Below are 12,260 nucleotides of genomic sequence, written 5' to 3'. Positions count from 1 at the left end.
GGGGGCGGCAGAGGGCGCTGCGGCCGCGCGGCGGGGCGGGAGCGGGGCCGGGGCCGGGGCTGGGCCCAGCCCGGAGGGGGCATCATCCTGTGGCTCCAGAGCCCGCACAGGGAGCGCCGCCTTCTCTTTAGAACGAGAAATCACCCTGGTTTGCGGGGCTCCCGAGAATCTGTGTTTCATCCACACGCGCACGTGGGCCGATGTTTACATACTTGAAGACTGGGAATAGAACGGATGTCAATTGTGCGATGCGTGAATGTTGATCAGTTTCACTTTGCTGTACTAACTGCTTGCTTAAACCTTCCATCTGAAGCCAACATGTCTCGGGAGACAGGCAGCGCGGCGCAGCAGTCCCAGGGCGGCACCAGCTCCTCGTCCAGTGGGTCCCAGAGCACTAGCCAGTCTTCCTCCAGTTCTGGGACCCTCAGTTCTTTGGACACTGTCCCCACTCAGGAACTTCCTTCGATCCCTGAGGACCAGGAACCTGAAGAGTTTGTTCCCCAGCCTTGGGGTCGACTCTTTGCACTTGGAAAAGGTTTCAGCAATTGTGGTAGGTTCATTCTTTGACCAGCCTCTTTGTTCCTTTGTAGCAGCTTAGCAGAGAGTAATGTCATTTCATTCTCAAATTACGTACAAGCACTTGAAGGATAGGCGTGCAATTTTTTGAATAATTTTGTATTCTGTAGTACATCCCAGTGTTTATGCTGAGGACCTGGACACACAGCTGCCATGGACCTAGCGGAGAGGTAGAGGAGTGCTGGGCTGTTCATGTGCTTTCTTGCTTGGTTCATTTTGTCATTTCATAATTTAGTTTGTTTATATATCACATGAGCCTCTCTTGTGTTGCTGAAGATGAACTGAAAACTCTACAGCTCCTGAGAAGGATGAAATTATGAAAATATTGTAGAAAGCGTTGGTGGTGCATGGTGCTTTGTCTGAATTCAGACAAACTTGATTATGTGGGAAGAATCTTGTCTGTGTTTCCTGCTTACTGCCATTTGGCATCATTCTGTAGTGCCACACTTGGCAACTTACTGCAACTTTGTATTCTCTCTCTGCTTTATTTCCCCTCCTCTACAGAGTGTGTGAATGATGAATACTGGTTTGGAAGAGACAAAAGCTGTGATTATAGTTTTTCTAAGCTAGGATTGTCTGAGACTGGCTTCTACCAAAACTACAGCAAGAAGCATTTCCGAATTTTCAGGGTAGGTGCTAAAAGCTTAACTGTCTTGGCATAACTCAATAAGAAGGTTGACTCTGGTGGGGGAAGATCCTAAAGAAACTGAAGTTTAAGGACCTTCAGTGTTGACTCCTTTAAAAAGACTCTTGGCAATGCTCCATTATCCTGGTTTATGGAAAACCTTCAGTAGTCTGATTTCCTGAGCCAACAACAGTAAATTTCTATACTCTGTTAGGTCTTCACAATGAAGTAATTTTTCCCTATTGTTATCTTTCCTTTTTTTTTTTTCTCTTTGAGGAAACGGGTCCCAAAAATTCCTATGTTGCCTATATTGAAGACCACAGTGCAAACGGAACTTTTGTTAATAAAGAGCTCATTGGAAAAGGGAAGAGGCTTCCACTGACTCACAACTCAGAAATTGCACTCTCTGTGCAGACTAATAAAGGTAAAATGTACCACAACATAAGTAGGTTCTTCAGGTTTTGACCAAGAGGTCGTTCCTGTGTTGATTTCAGTATTTTTCTTGCAAGTTGAGCTTCTTCATGGGTGCTGTCAAGATACAGCTGTGAATTGATGGCTTAGTACTTGCATAAAAGTTACCTGTGTCTACCTCAACCTTAGAAAAAAACCACCACACCAACAACAATAAGAAAGGTTTAAAAGAAGCTGTACCAGGAACCATCTTACTAGAGTATAAACTTTTATAGTTGTTTTCCTAGTTTTGAAACAGTTTTGTGCTTCAGTAGCTGTGCAGGTGGTGGTGGAAGCAGGGGAAATGGTTCAAGGGAATTTGTAAAAAACTCAGGTACTTATCAGATGCTGCATAATGATTAAAAAGCTCTTAAAATTAGGAGAGTTGGGGTTTGTTTCTTTGGCATTGCTTTTCCACTAAGAAGCTGTCTTCTTGATTGTCATTTCTTTTTGTTCCCTGTTGTGACATTGAAAGTCTTCCCTGTTTTGTCCTTACATGTAGCGTTAACTGATGAAACTGTTCTGACTTTAATACCACAGATGTCAGTTTTCAGTATTAGGATCACCTTGCTAACCCACTGCTGATGTAATGTATAATCTCTGATAACTTTTCTATTTATGTTTTTCTTCTTGCAGGCAGCATTTTCTTAGTTATGTTGTTGACTGTTAAAGCCCAGGAAACATAGTTGTTCATTGTAACAAAATTTTGAAGTTAATAACAGGAAAATGGTCTCCACTCATCTTTCTAGTGTTTGTATTTTCTGATCTGATGGTGGACGATCAGCTGGTGTTTCCTAGAGAATTCAGAGAGAAATATATCATGTCAAAGACTTTGGGAAGGTAAGTATCCTGTTTTCTACAATACCAAGCATTAATTTTGTTACTGTTTTCAGGACCTTGTGCTTGAATTATTACCAGTGTTAACTGAGCTGCTGGGGTTTTTTTTATGATCCCACGAATATTCTAGGTGTTTTACACGGTAATTAAGAACCAGTAGATACAATTCTGGATGGGTTTGTATTTTACTTTTTCAGTTACATGCAGAAAATTAATTTGATGATCACTTGAAATGCTTTAATAGTGGATTTCTGGGGTTGGTACAAGTGTATCTGGGACCAAATCAGTAGCCTGTGATATGTAGTTTGGAACTGGAACGAAAATGAAACAACCTTCTTGTGCCACTTGAATGAAATCTGGCGCAGACTGAGACTCCCTTTGGTAGGAAACCTTTTGAGTGGTGTAAGCCAGTGAGACTTTGTCCTGCTGGAAATTGCTTTTCTCACTGCAGTTTAAAGAATGCTACTGGTTTTTGTTTTTTTTTGTTGATTACTAACTAGTACAAGTTAACAGAGACCATGGACCAGGGTAGTTTCTGACGTGCTTTGCATGATCTAAAGCTGATGCTTATTCAGAAGTCTTTAGCCTAGGGCACTGTGGCACACAGCAAGTATGAGACCAGAGTCTGGAGAATGCAAACACAGCAGTTGTGCTGCTGGAAACAGAAGTGCTTCAAGGCAGTACATGCAGTGTGTAATCCAGTGCTTTCATTTCATTTGTCTGTACTTGTTATGCAGATTTTTGAAAAGTATTTGCAAGCATTAACCTGGCTGTGCTTTTATGTTAGTGGTGCCTGTGGAGAAGTCAAACTGGCGTTTGAGAAGAGCACTTGTAACAAAGTTGCAGTAAAGATAATCAATAAACGAAAGTTTATGGCAAGTGGTATTAGAGAGGCAGTAAGTATTTTTATTTGTCTGTCTTTGGGCTGCCTCACAGTGGTCCTGGAATATTTTGTAACCTCCCTGACTCCCCAGCTCTCATCAACTAGAGAGGATTTCTTACTTGATGTCTTCTCTGTGTTATTTCAAGATGTCTTTTGATCTTACAGGATCTATAGAATTCTGTAGTAAATGCTGGCTTTTATACTTTGACCACGTTTCATGATGAACATGATTTTGTTTGTTAAAATTGTATGTTCAGAGGGTGATGGGGGTGCCTTGTGGGGTTTTAATCTGTTTATGTTATCATGCAAGATAAAGACTAGGAGAAAGTAGCATTTAATTTTAGGGTTGGCCCACATGGAAAGCATCTCAGAGGAAGGACAGTACCAATATGTATCCTTCAAGATTTATTTATTTATTTATTTATTTATTTATGTGGTTTGGTAATTAGGTGGAGATTTCTAATCTGCAGAGAAATGACATGTCTGGAGCACTGCCTTGCTACAGATAGTGAGGGCAGGCTGTTAATTGAATTCACTGAAGGCACCTAATCAGGTTATGGAAAAAGATTGTATGTTATGGGTACTTAAAGTAGCAAGGGACATGAAAGATGTCTTTTCTGGTACTGTCCCCTATTTCTCATGTGTCTTATTCCAGAACAGCACTGTCTTATCCAATATGATATTTGATTCTTTTAATAGAACCCAGCCTTTAATATCAATACAGAAATTGAAATTTTGAAGAAAATAGATCATGTGAGTATTACTGTATATTGAAATTACCTTATGTAGTAACTAAAGATCAATTTTATCTGTTTAGAAAAAATGTTAAAGGATGCATATGACTTCCTTCTTTTTTCTTCAAGTGTATTATGTCTGTACAGATTTGAGGTTTTAAGACCTTGAATAGCAGATGTAACTTTGAGAAAAAAACTTCACAGAAGTTTCAACCTGAGCCACTGTTGTAGAAATCTTTTTGTAAATACTGACAGCCAAATATCAAGATTAGGTTCCGCTGATATATTTTTTAAATTATTTTTATCCCCTCTTTCCTCTGCATCCAGCCCTGCCCCACAAAGTTGTTTATTTTACTCTTCAGCAGAGAGCTCATATAGCTTAATAAACTTCCCCTCACTTCCCCATGTGCTGTTCCATATGGAGAAAGTATGGAGGGATGGCAGCTCACAGCTAGGAAACATCAGGGCCCTTGCTGAGCTGCAGTTGAATGAGCAAGAATTGAATGTTCTTGTGTGTGGAGGTGCAAGACTTGAATGTTCAGTGTCTGCCCAAGCCTGGGGTGCTCGTCACTTGTGTTTAGTGTCAGTTTAACTGGCACGGCTGAAATCAGACCACATAGGAAGTTTAGGATGATAACCTGTTAATGTTAGTTTCTACAAATTATTCTCCTTTTTTTGTGTTTCCATTTGTGTTCCCTTTGTTATTAGCCTTGCTTAATCAAGATAAAAAACTTCTTTGAAGCAGAGGATTACTACATTGTTTTGGAACTGTAAGTATCTTGTTTGAAAGTAAATGCATAAAATTAAATGTTTTTCATAGCTACTAAAAATATGTATAGTTCTGAACTCTGTTTTTTTTCTTTGTTTGGCTTGTTATATTTTCTTTTGCTGGCTTCCACTGTTCTCTGAAACTACTGTAACATTAGGAAGCAGGATAACCAGGAGAGCAATCCTTCCACACTTTGCAGGCAGGTACTGCCTGGATAGCTGCCCACTCTGCTGTAGCTGTGGATGGCTGCTGCTTTGTTTTTGTAAGAGGGGGCTTGTAAAAAATCTTGTACCAACTCCAGGTGAAGGCTCAGGAGATAAGGCCTAATTCAGCAGTATGTGTGCTGGGCTTAGGACACTGCTCACTCATTTTCAGAAATATGTTCTGTTACCTGCATTTGTTTTAGGATGGAAGGAGGAGAATTGTATGACAGAGTGTCAAGGCCAATCAAGATGAAAGAAGCTATCTGCAAGTTGTATTTTTATCAGATGCTGCTGGCTGTAAAGGTACATAATTGGGAACTTACTATGGTTCTGCATAGAAGTGTCAGTCAGATGAACATTTCTGGCATTTGTCACTTCTGAAAACCATGCAAGCAGCCAGCACGGTGCTTTACCTGCAGCACGCAGTGCTTTACCTCAGTGCAGCCAAAGAACATTTACACACTCTTAGTAAAAATAGGGACTAAAGTAATACATCCTGCTCATTGATGGCAGGATATCATTTGAGACTTTTAGTAGTGTGTGGGAAGAGAGTCATCAGTGTAGTAGCCTTCAAAAAAATTAGACATCAGTTGCTTTACTGTGCACTCCTGAACAAGCATTTCACTTCGGTAGAGAGTAGATCAGGACTATTGTAACAGATCTCAAATAGAGAATATTGAGTCCTGAGATAAATGAATTCTAAATTCATGAAATGGGAAGCATGTTTCATTAGTAACTTCTGCAAGATCATTTTCCACATAAAACTTAATTGTCTGGACCTGAATATGCTTTCAGATAAATTCTTTTTCTTTTTTCTTTTGACTCAATTTTAATTATCACAACTGCCAAAAAAATAAACTTAATAGTTGTTCTGTAGTAGGTAATAATACATAATAAACCTATAATTATTTTCCTTATTAGTGAGGAGACTATTGTATTTTTACCCACTTCTCATTTTTGAGACAGCCACTCATATGATTTAAAAAGGTTAGTCTGTTTTTCTTTGACTGTATCTGTGTATGTCCAGTATCTTCATGACAATGGAATTATACATCGAGATCTAAAGCCAGAGAATGTGCTACTTTCATCTTCTGAAGAGACATGTCTTATAAAGGTAAGGAAACTTACATTTCTTCTTGTTCAGTTAGGAATTTGGGGATATTCCTTCCCATTTTCTCAATATTTAGTTAAACAGGGCAAAAAAAAAATAATGGAATTAGTTATACCAACTATGAAGTAACTTAAAACATTGAGGGATTTTTTTCATAATTTTAATTTTACTTTTGTGGATATTTCAACCCATACATTTATCTAAGAACAACTGAGAAGTGTTGTGCTTGTATAGCACTTAATTGAGCACACAACTTCAAATGTCAATACATTTATTTTTTTAAATAAAATCTAAATTCTTGGATTACAGACACCATTTCCACCATCATCCGGGCTGTCTCACCATACAGCCATCACAGGTTTCTTTGTTCTGGGAGGAGGTTGGGGCTGGGTTTTTTTTGTGGGTGTTTTGTGGTGTTGTTTTCTGTTTTGTTGTTGTTGATTTTAAATAATTTAATAATTTGCATGGTAAACTGCTTAGTTTTCAAGTAATCTCTTCTAATGAGCTACTATTACTTTATTCTGTGGTTGTCCATTTACGTCCAAATCTGAGAGTGCTTTTTTGCTAATGTAAAGTGGGACCCTCTGTTATACTCTTCCTGCTCCTCCTCTCCCATGCTCAGTTGTTGTTTGCTGAATATTTAATAGCGTTTGGGGTAAATTTTGTTCATAGTCATGTACTGAAACTGTCTTGGAAGGAAAAAACTTGCTGTTACCTCCTGATGTGTTTTGACAATACAATATGTTCTAGCACAATCAATCCTAATATATAATGTGGTGTTATCATTTTTAAATACCAGATTACAGATTTTGGACAGTCCAAGATTCTCGGAGAAACTTCTCTTATGAAAACATTATGTGGTACTCCCACCTATCTTGCTCCTGAGGTTCTAAATTCACTTGGGACTGCTGGATACAGCCGAGCTGTGGACTGCTGGAGTTTGGGAGTTATTCTTTTTGTATGGTAAGATACTGTGTAGATGCTTCCTTCATTGGGCAGTTACTGACATAATGGCTTGAGACTTGGCAACTTCAATGTCTTTACTAGGAAGTCGAAGTGTGTCTAAAACGAAATATATGTCAAAGATGCTGTGAGAGCAGATGCTTTAAAATATGTGATTTTAGTGTCTCATTCACTTTGACAAAATCTGTTTTTTAACTTCTTTTCTTCTTTTATATAGCTTGTGTGGATATCCACCATTTAATGAGCAAAACACTCAACTGTCTCTGAAAGATCAAATCACTCGTGGAGAATACACCTTCATTTCAAAAGAATGGAAGCATGTATCAGACACAGGTATGACCCTGCTTCAGTGGCCAGCAGAACATCAAGCTTTTTTCTTGTAGCTTTTGTTTTCCTTTCACTTCTTTCAGCTGTATATGGCACATACCATGTTGATATGGATAATTTTTGAAGTAGTCTCTTAAAAATGTTTTGGTTTGGGTTGTTTGTTTTTAAGTTCAAAGTTGAAACCTTAGAAAGAGCAAATACTTTTTCATTTAAGAGATTTTAAAGTAACATTTACCTTTACTAACTACAGAAGCATAGTGGGCACTTGGGTCTGGTTTTCCTCTTTTCACTTTTACTTCTGGCTTTATCAAGCTGGTCTGCAAACTTTGCCTCACCTAGAGATTCTTCAAATGTTAAACCAAAAATGCCAGGAATTGAATGGATATGAGTTAGAATTCCAAGAGAGAAATATTAAGAGTAATTTCACGGTGCTCGTTTTTGAGCTTAAAAACATCAGCCACATTTGTGGAATCCACTGTTAAGTTTGGCCAATTCTAAGCTAAGTAGTCTGCAAAACTACTGAGTTTTTGCATGGCAACTAGAATGCCCATTACTGTCTGCATGCTTTATTTCAGGACATTTTATATGCACAAAATAATTGTAGTTATTTGCTGTGGATACTTATTTGTGTGTACGAAGGAGCTTCTAACAAATGATGTGATCATTCTTTTTCAAATAAACTTAGCAAATATAATTTCTTCCTTAATTATTTGAAGCTTATTCAATAGTAAGTCAGACATATGTAAGAATGGAAATTATGTTAAGGTTGTGCATAGCCTTAATGGCATGTAGAATAGAATAATCAGATACAATTAAAAGTAAATCTTGCCAGAAATCCTTTATGGGAGATTTGAACTCATAAAATATTACACAAATGCTATAATTTTGACAGTGCCTATTAAACAGTTTCCTAAGAAAACTAAGTTTATGTGATTATGTTTTGCATACATGTGTTTTCTTGTCTCTTCTTTCCCACCTTCCCAAAAAAATAATCTGCTAACTAAGCTGTCTTTGCTTGTGCACAGTACTACTGAAGCTTGTAGAAAAGTGCTGAACTTCCTGTGATTGCTCAGAAAATACACTGTATATCTACTAGTAACTTTGGTACCAAAAAGTGTTGAATCATGTGCCTGTGAAGGAGAAGTGGTTACAGTTCACAGCCCTTCCTAGACATAGGAAAAAGAAAAGGGATCTGCCCAGGCAGTATTTTAGGCATTGTTCTCAAGCGTTAAAAGACACACTGTTGCACATAATGTTGGTGTATGCATATTGCAGAACATATTTTTGGGTAATGACTTTATTAATCATATGCCTAACTGTTTTCATTATTGTAGCTCTGGATCTCGTGAAGAAGCTGTTAGTTGTGGATCCAAGCAAACGTCTTACAACAGAGGAAGCCCTAGAGCATCCTTGGCTGCAGGTAGGAACTGAGTCTGAACTGAAGTGCAGCAAAGCTGGGTTGTGCTGGGGATAGCTTCTTGATGTAAACTCAAAGGCAGTTCAGTAGCCTGAATTTTATGAGGTTTTGTTGACACAGTGTAATTTCCTTCTGCAAGGAAGCAGGGGAACACACTCCTCTGGTCACCAGAGATGTAATGTGTGCCTGATCAGTGTCATCTGCAAGTGTGCTGAGGGTGCACTGAGCCCCACTGTGTCAGCTGGGGAGGTATTGAACAGCACTGGTCCCAGGTTTGACCCCTGAGGGACACCGGTTGCCACTGATCTCCATCCAGACACTGAGCCCTCAACCACTGCTCTCTAGATGTGACCACCCATTAAACAGTGCACCCATTAAATCCATATCTCTCCAATGTGGAGAGAAGGATGTTGTGGGAGACTGTGTCAAAGGCCTTACAGAAATGCAGATAAATGACATCTGTAGCTCTTCCCTTGTCCCCTGATGTCCTCACTTCATCACAGAAGGCCACCACATTGATCAGACAAGACTTGCCCTTGGTGAAGCCATATTGGCAAGGTGTTGATTTGCAGGGAAGTGGAGGAACCTCCTTTTGTCCTTTATTCATTCACTCCTTAACTGGTGATCCATTTCATTAGCCAAAATGTAGGCTCTTCCCTTAAATACTCATTATACTACTCAGAGTTACTTCTTTTTTTCACAGGATGAGGATATGAAGACTACATTTCAATATCTGCTTGCTCAGGCACATAGCAGTATGAATCCACCTCAAACATCAAAAGTGGTAGGTATAACAGATTATTTGAAAATTAATATTTGATGCACAGATAAACTAGATTTTGAAGTAACCCATAGAAAGAAAATTAATTAATTTGGAGAACTTAGAAAAGTGTGCATTTTGGCTGCATGTATCAGTCTGGTAATTATCTTTGCTTTCTGGATAGAAGCAATGGACTTCCATGTTTTGGAAAGACACTGTGTTTAAATGTACAGAAAAGGTCTCCTAGACTTAAAATATTCATATAATATTTAATATTCATATATTAAAGATCAAATTGTTGAACATGCATGTTTTGATGGATTCAAGTCACAAATGTTTAGTATTCAAGGAAAAATTCTCATGGTAGTGGAAGTTTAGCAGTGGTATTGTGACATTCATTACCAGATGAAAATTAGGAAAATTTTAAACAGCAGTGGAAGATAAAGCTGGTCTTACGTGAGAAGGATCAAATATATCAAGATAGATCTTGGTAGAGAAACATTTTTTACTCATGCTGTTTTTTTGGTTACAGGAAGGAGACCTTATCCAAAATCTGTAATTCTGTAGCAAGCAAAACAATGAGGCTCTGTTTTACCTGGTGAAATGTAACCATCCTGCTGTATCTTCCTTTTAGCCACCCACAACAAGGAAGCGTGTCCATGAAAAAGAGGAAGAATCTGGCTCTTCTAAGCATGCTGCTCCCTCTACATCATTTCAGAAAATGAGGTGAAAAAATAAAAAAAAAAAGAGAAAGTGCTTTTGTTGCAGATTTTTTTATGGAAAGCAGAATTTTTATTTAAGAAAAACTCTTAATAATGGAATAACTGTTGAAGATGCAATTGATAAATAAAAATAACTTTGTAAGACTGAAGTGACTGCTGTGTATGCATGAGAATTGAGGCAAATAGTCACGTTCCATTTAATTCAGCTCTCTGACTCATGGAGAGTATCAAAAAAACTCATTAAAAACAGTTTTAGGCTGGCTCCATCACCACCTATACTTAGTTTCTTCTGTTCCAAGTTAGGTATGGCAACAATGCTTAGTCCTCACAGACGAAAAAGGAATGCTAAGTTTGCTGCGTGTTTGCCTGAGACTTAGTTATTACCTGACACAAAATGCTGCCCACAGGCCTCTGGGGACACTGACAATGCTGTTTTGATGTAAATCTACTGAGGGAGCTTGAGGCTCTGGACTCCAGGTAAAGCTGAACTCTCAATGCTGGGCTGGCAGACTCAATGAGTTGTGCCCTGTGAAGCTGCTAACAGGCTTTCAGAGCAGAAGTTCTCATCTGAATGGAGTTTTTAACTGGTCCCCTCCTGAGAAGTGTGGTGCTCACATCCCTTAGGATGGGCTGAGTAAGAGGAAACAGAGTAGCATGATGTAAGGAAGATGTGTGAGTTCCTGCAAGAGAACCACCAGGAACTGAAGTGAGAGGAACTATTTTTAATTGGCTTCTCTGTTAAGTGGAAATTTTGGACTTTGTGCCTCTTACTAAAGGATATTAATTTTATTATTCACTAAGAGGGAGCAATTTACTAACTTTGTTCTAAAACACTTATTGTGGTTAAATGTGTTTGCTGTAAATTAGTTTGGAAAGAATAAAGTCTAATGCATTATGAAATAAACTAATGTCAAGTAGGAGTTAAGATAACCCATTAATGAGTTAAGCTGTCCCATATGTGCCTATTCCAGAGACCTTGTGTGCTTTGAGATATTTGATATTGACCAGTGTTAATGATAAAATGGCAACCCTTGTACATTGATATTTTTCTTAATGAACCAGATGAAAGAACATCCATGGGCATCTGGTTGAAAAAACATACCACTGGTTCACTCCAGACACAGAGGGGTGATAAAACAGAAGAAATGCATGTCTGTCCTTTCGTGACATTCCCTTCCTGGTGCAGTGGCATCCTTTGGCACCTCCTCAAAGAGTTCTGGTACTTACTCTAGCTCATCTGAGGTAACAGGGAATACTTAGCTGCCATTTGCTAGATAAAAGAAACATAAAGGGCTCTGTTTGGTCTAGGTTTGTGATCTGGTGTACTGCAAAAGCCACTACCTTTGGGATATTAAAAAACATTGGCACCATTACAGAGGTCTTTAGAAGTTTTCTATTTCTAACTATAATTTATTCCTCTGTCTTTTTTTACATCGCACTATTGTTAATTTTCTTTGTAACTGCTTTGTGTGGATCCTTTCCCTGGATCCTGAATAAGGCCTGCTTTCTAATGAAAGTTCTTAACTTTGGTCCTGCTCATTGGAAGTCAAAGCTTTAAGCTGATGGCCATGTGTTCATCATTTTATTGCCCAACACTCCCTGAAGTTTCAGACTCTTACACTTTTTCCTTTTTAAGAGTAAGTTTGGGATGTGTATGAAATTCCACTGCATCCAATTTTAACTCGGACAAGAAATTATTAATATGTATCATTCACTGCACCGGGCAGCATAACCTGCTTGCCTTTTCGTTCCAACAGGCAGAGGGCTGGGCGTTTGGAAGGCTTTGGTTTGGATGTTGGTTGTACCGCCGTGATGAGAAGGGCGAAGGACGCGCCCGGCGGTGCCAGCGGTGACCGGAGGCCGGACGGGCAGTCCCGCGTCCC

At 38.9% G+C, this 12,260-nt stretch overlaps 2 protein-coding genes across 2 annotated transcripts in view; one reads left to right on the top strand and one right to left on the bottom strand.

Annotated features, from left to right (window-relative positions):
• HSCB (HscB mitochondrial iron-sulfur cluster co-chaperone) overlaps positions 1–320 on the bottom strand; it is a 3,917-nt gene extending 3,597 nt beyond the window's left edge. The window contains exon 1 of the mRNA XM_009996868.1: positions 288–320. Coding sequence (XP_009995170.1) covers positions 288–320 — 33 coding nt within the window. The remainder of the gene's footprint in view (positions 1–287) is intronic.
• Positions 318–10,528, top strand: CHEK2 (checkpoint kinase 2). Its single transcript, XM_009996830.1, has 14 exons — positions 318–550; positions 1,081–1,205; positions 1,478–1,625; positions 2,401–2,491; positions 3,276–3,384; positions 4,071–4,124; positions 4,814–4,875; positions 5,281–5,380; positions 6,105–6,191; positions 6,988–7,151; positions 7,369–7,484; positions 8,813–8,898; positions 9,599–9,679; positions 10,290–10,528. Exons 1-14 carry the CDS (start codon positions 319–321, stop codon positions 10,383–10,385), a joined length of 1,551 nt encoding a protein of 516 aa, XP_009995132.1. The 5' UTR covers position 318; the 3' UTR covers positions 10,386–10,528.
• Positions 10,529–12,260: the final 1,732 nt, after the last annotated feature.

This window comes from Chaetura pelagica, unplaced genomic scaffold, assembly GCF_000747805.2.
Source record: "Chaetura pelagica isolate M959 unplaced genomic scaffold, ChaPel_1.0 scaffold294, whole genome shotgun sequence".
NCBI lineage: Eukaryota > Metazoa > Chordata > Aves > Apodiformes > Apodidae > Chaetura > Chaetura pelagica.
The sequence above is the reverse complement of the archived record's forward strand: the minus strand, read 5'-3'. Positions and strand labels throughout refer to the sequence as shown.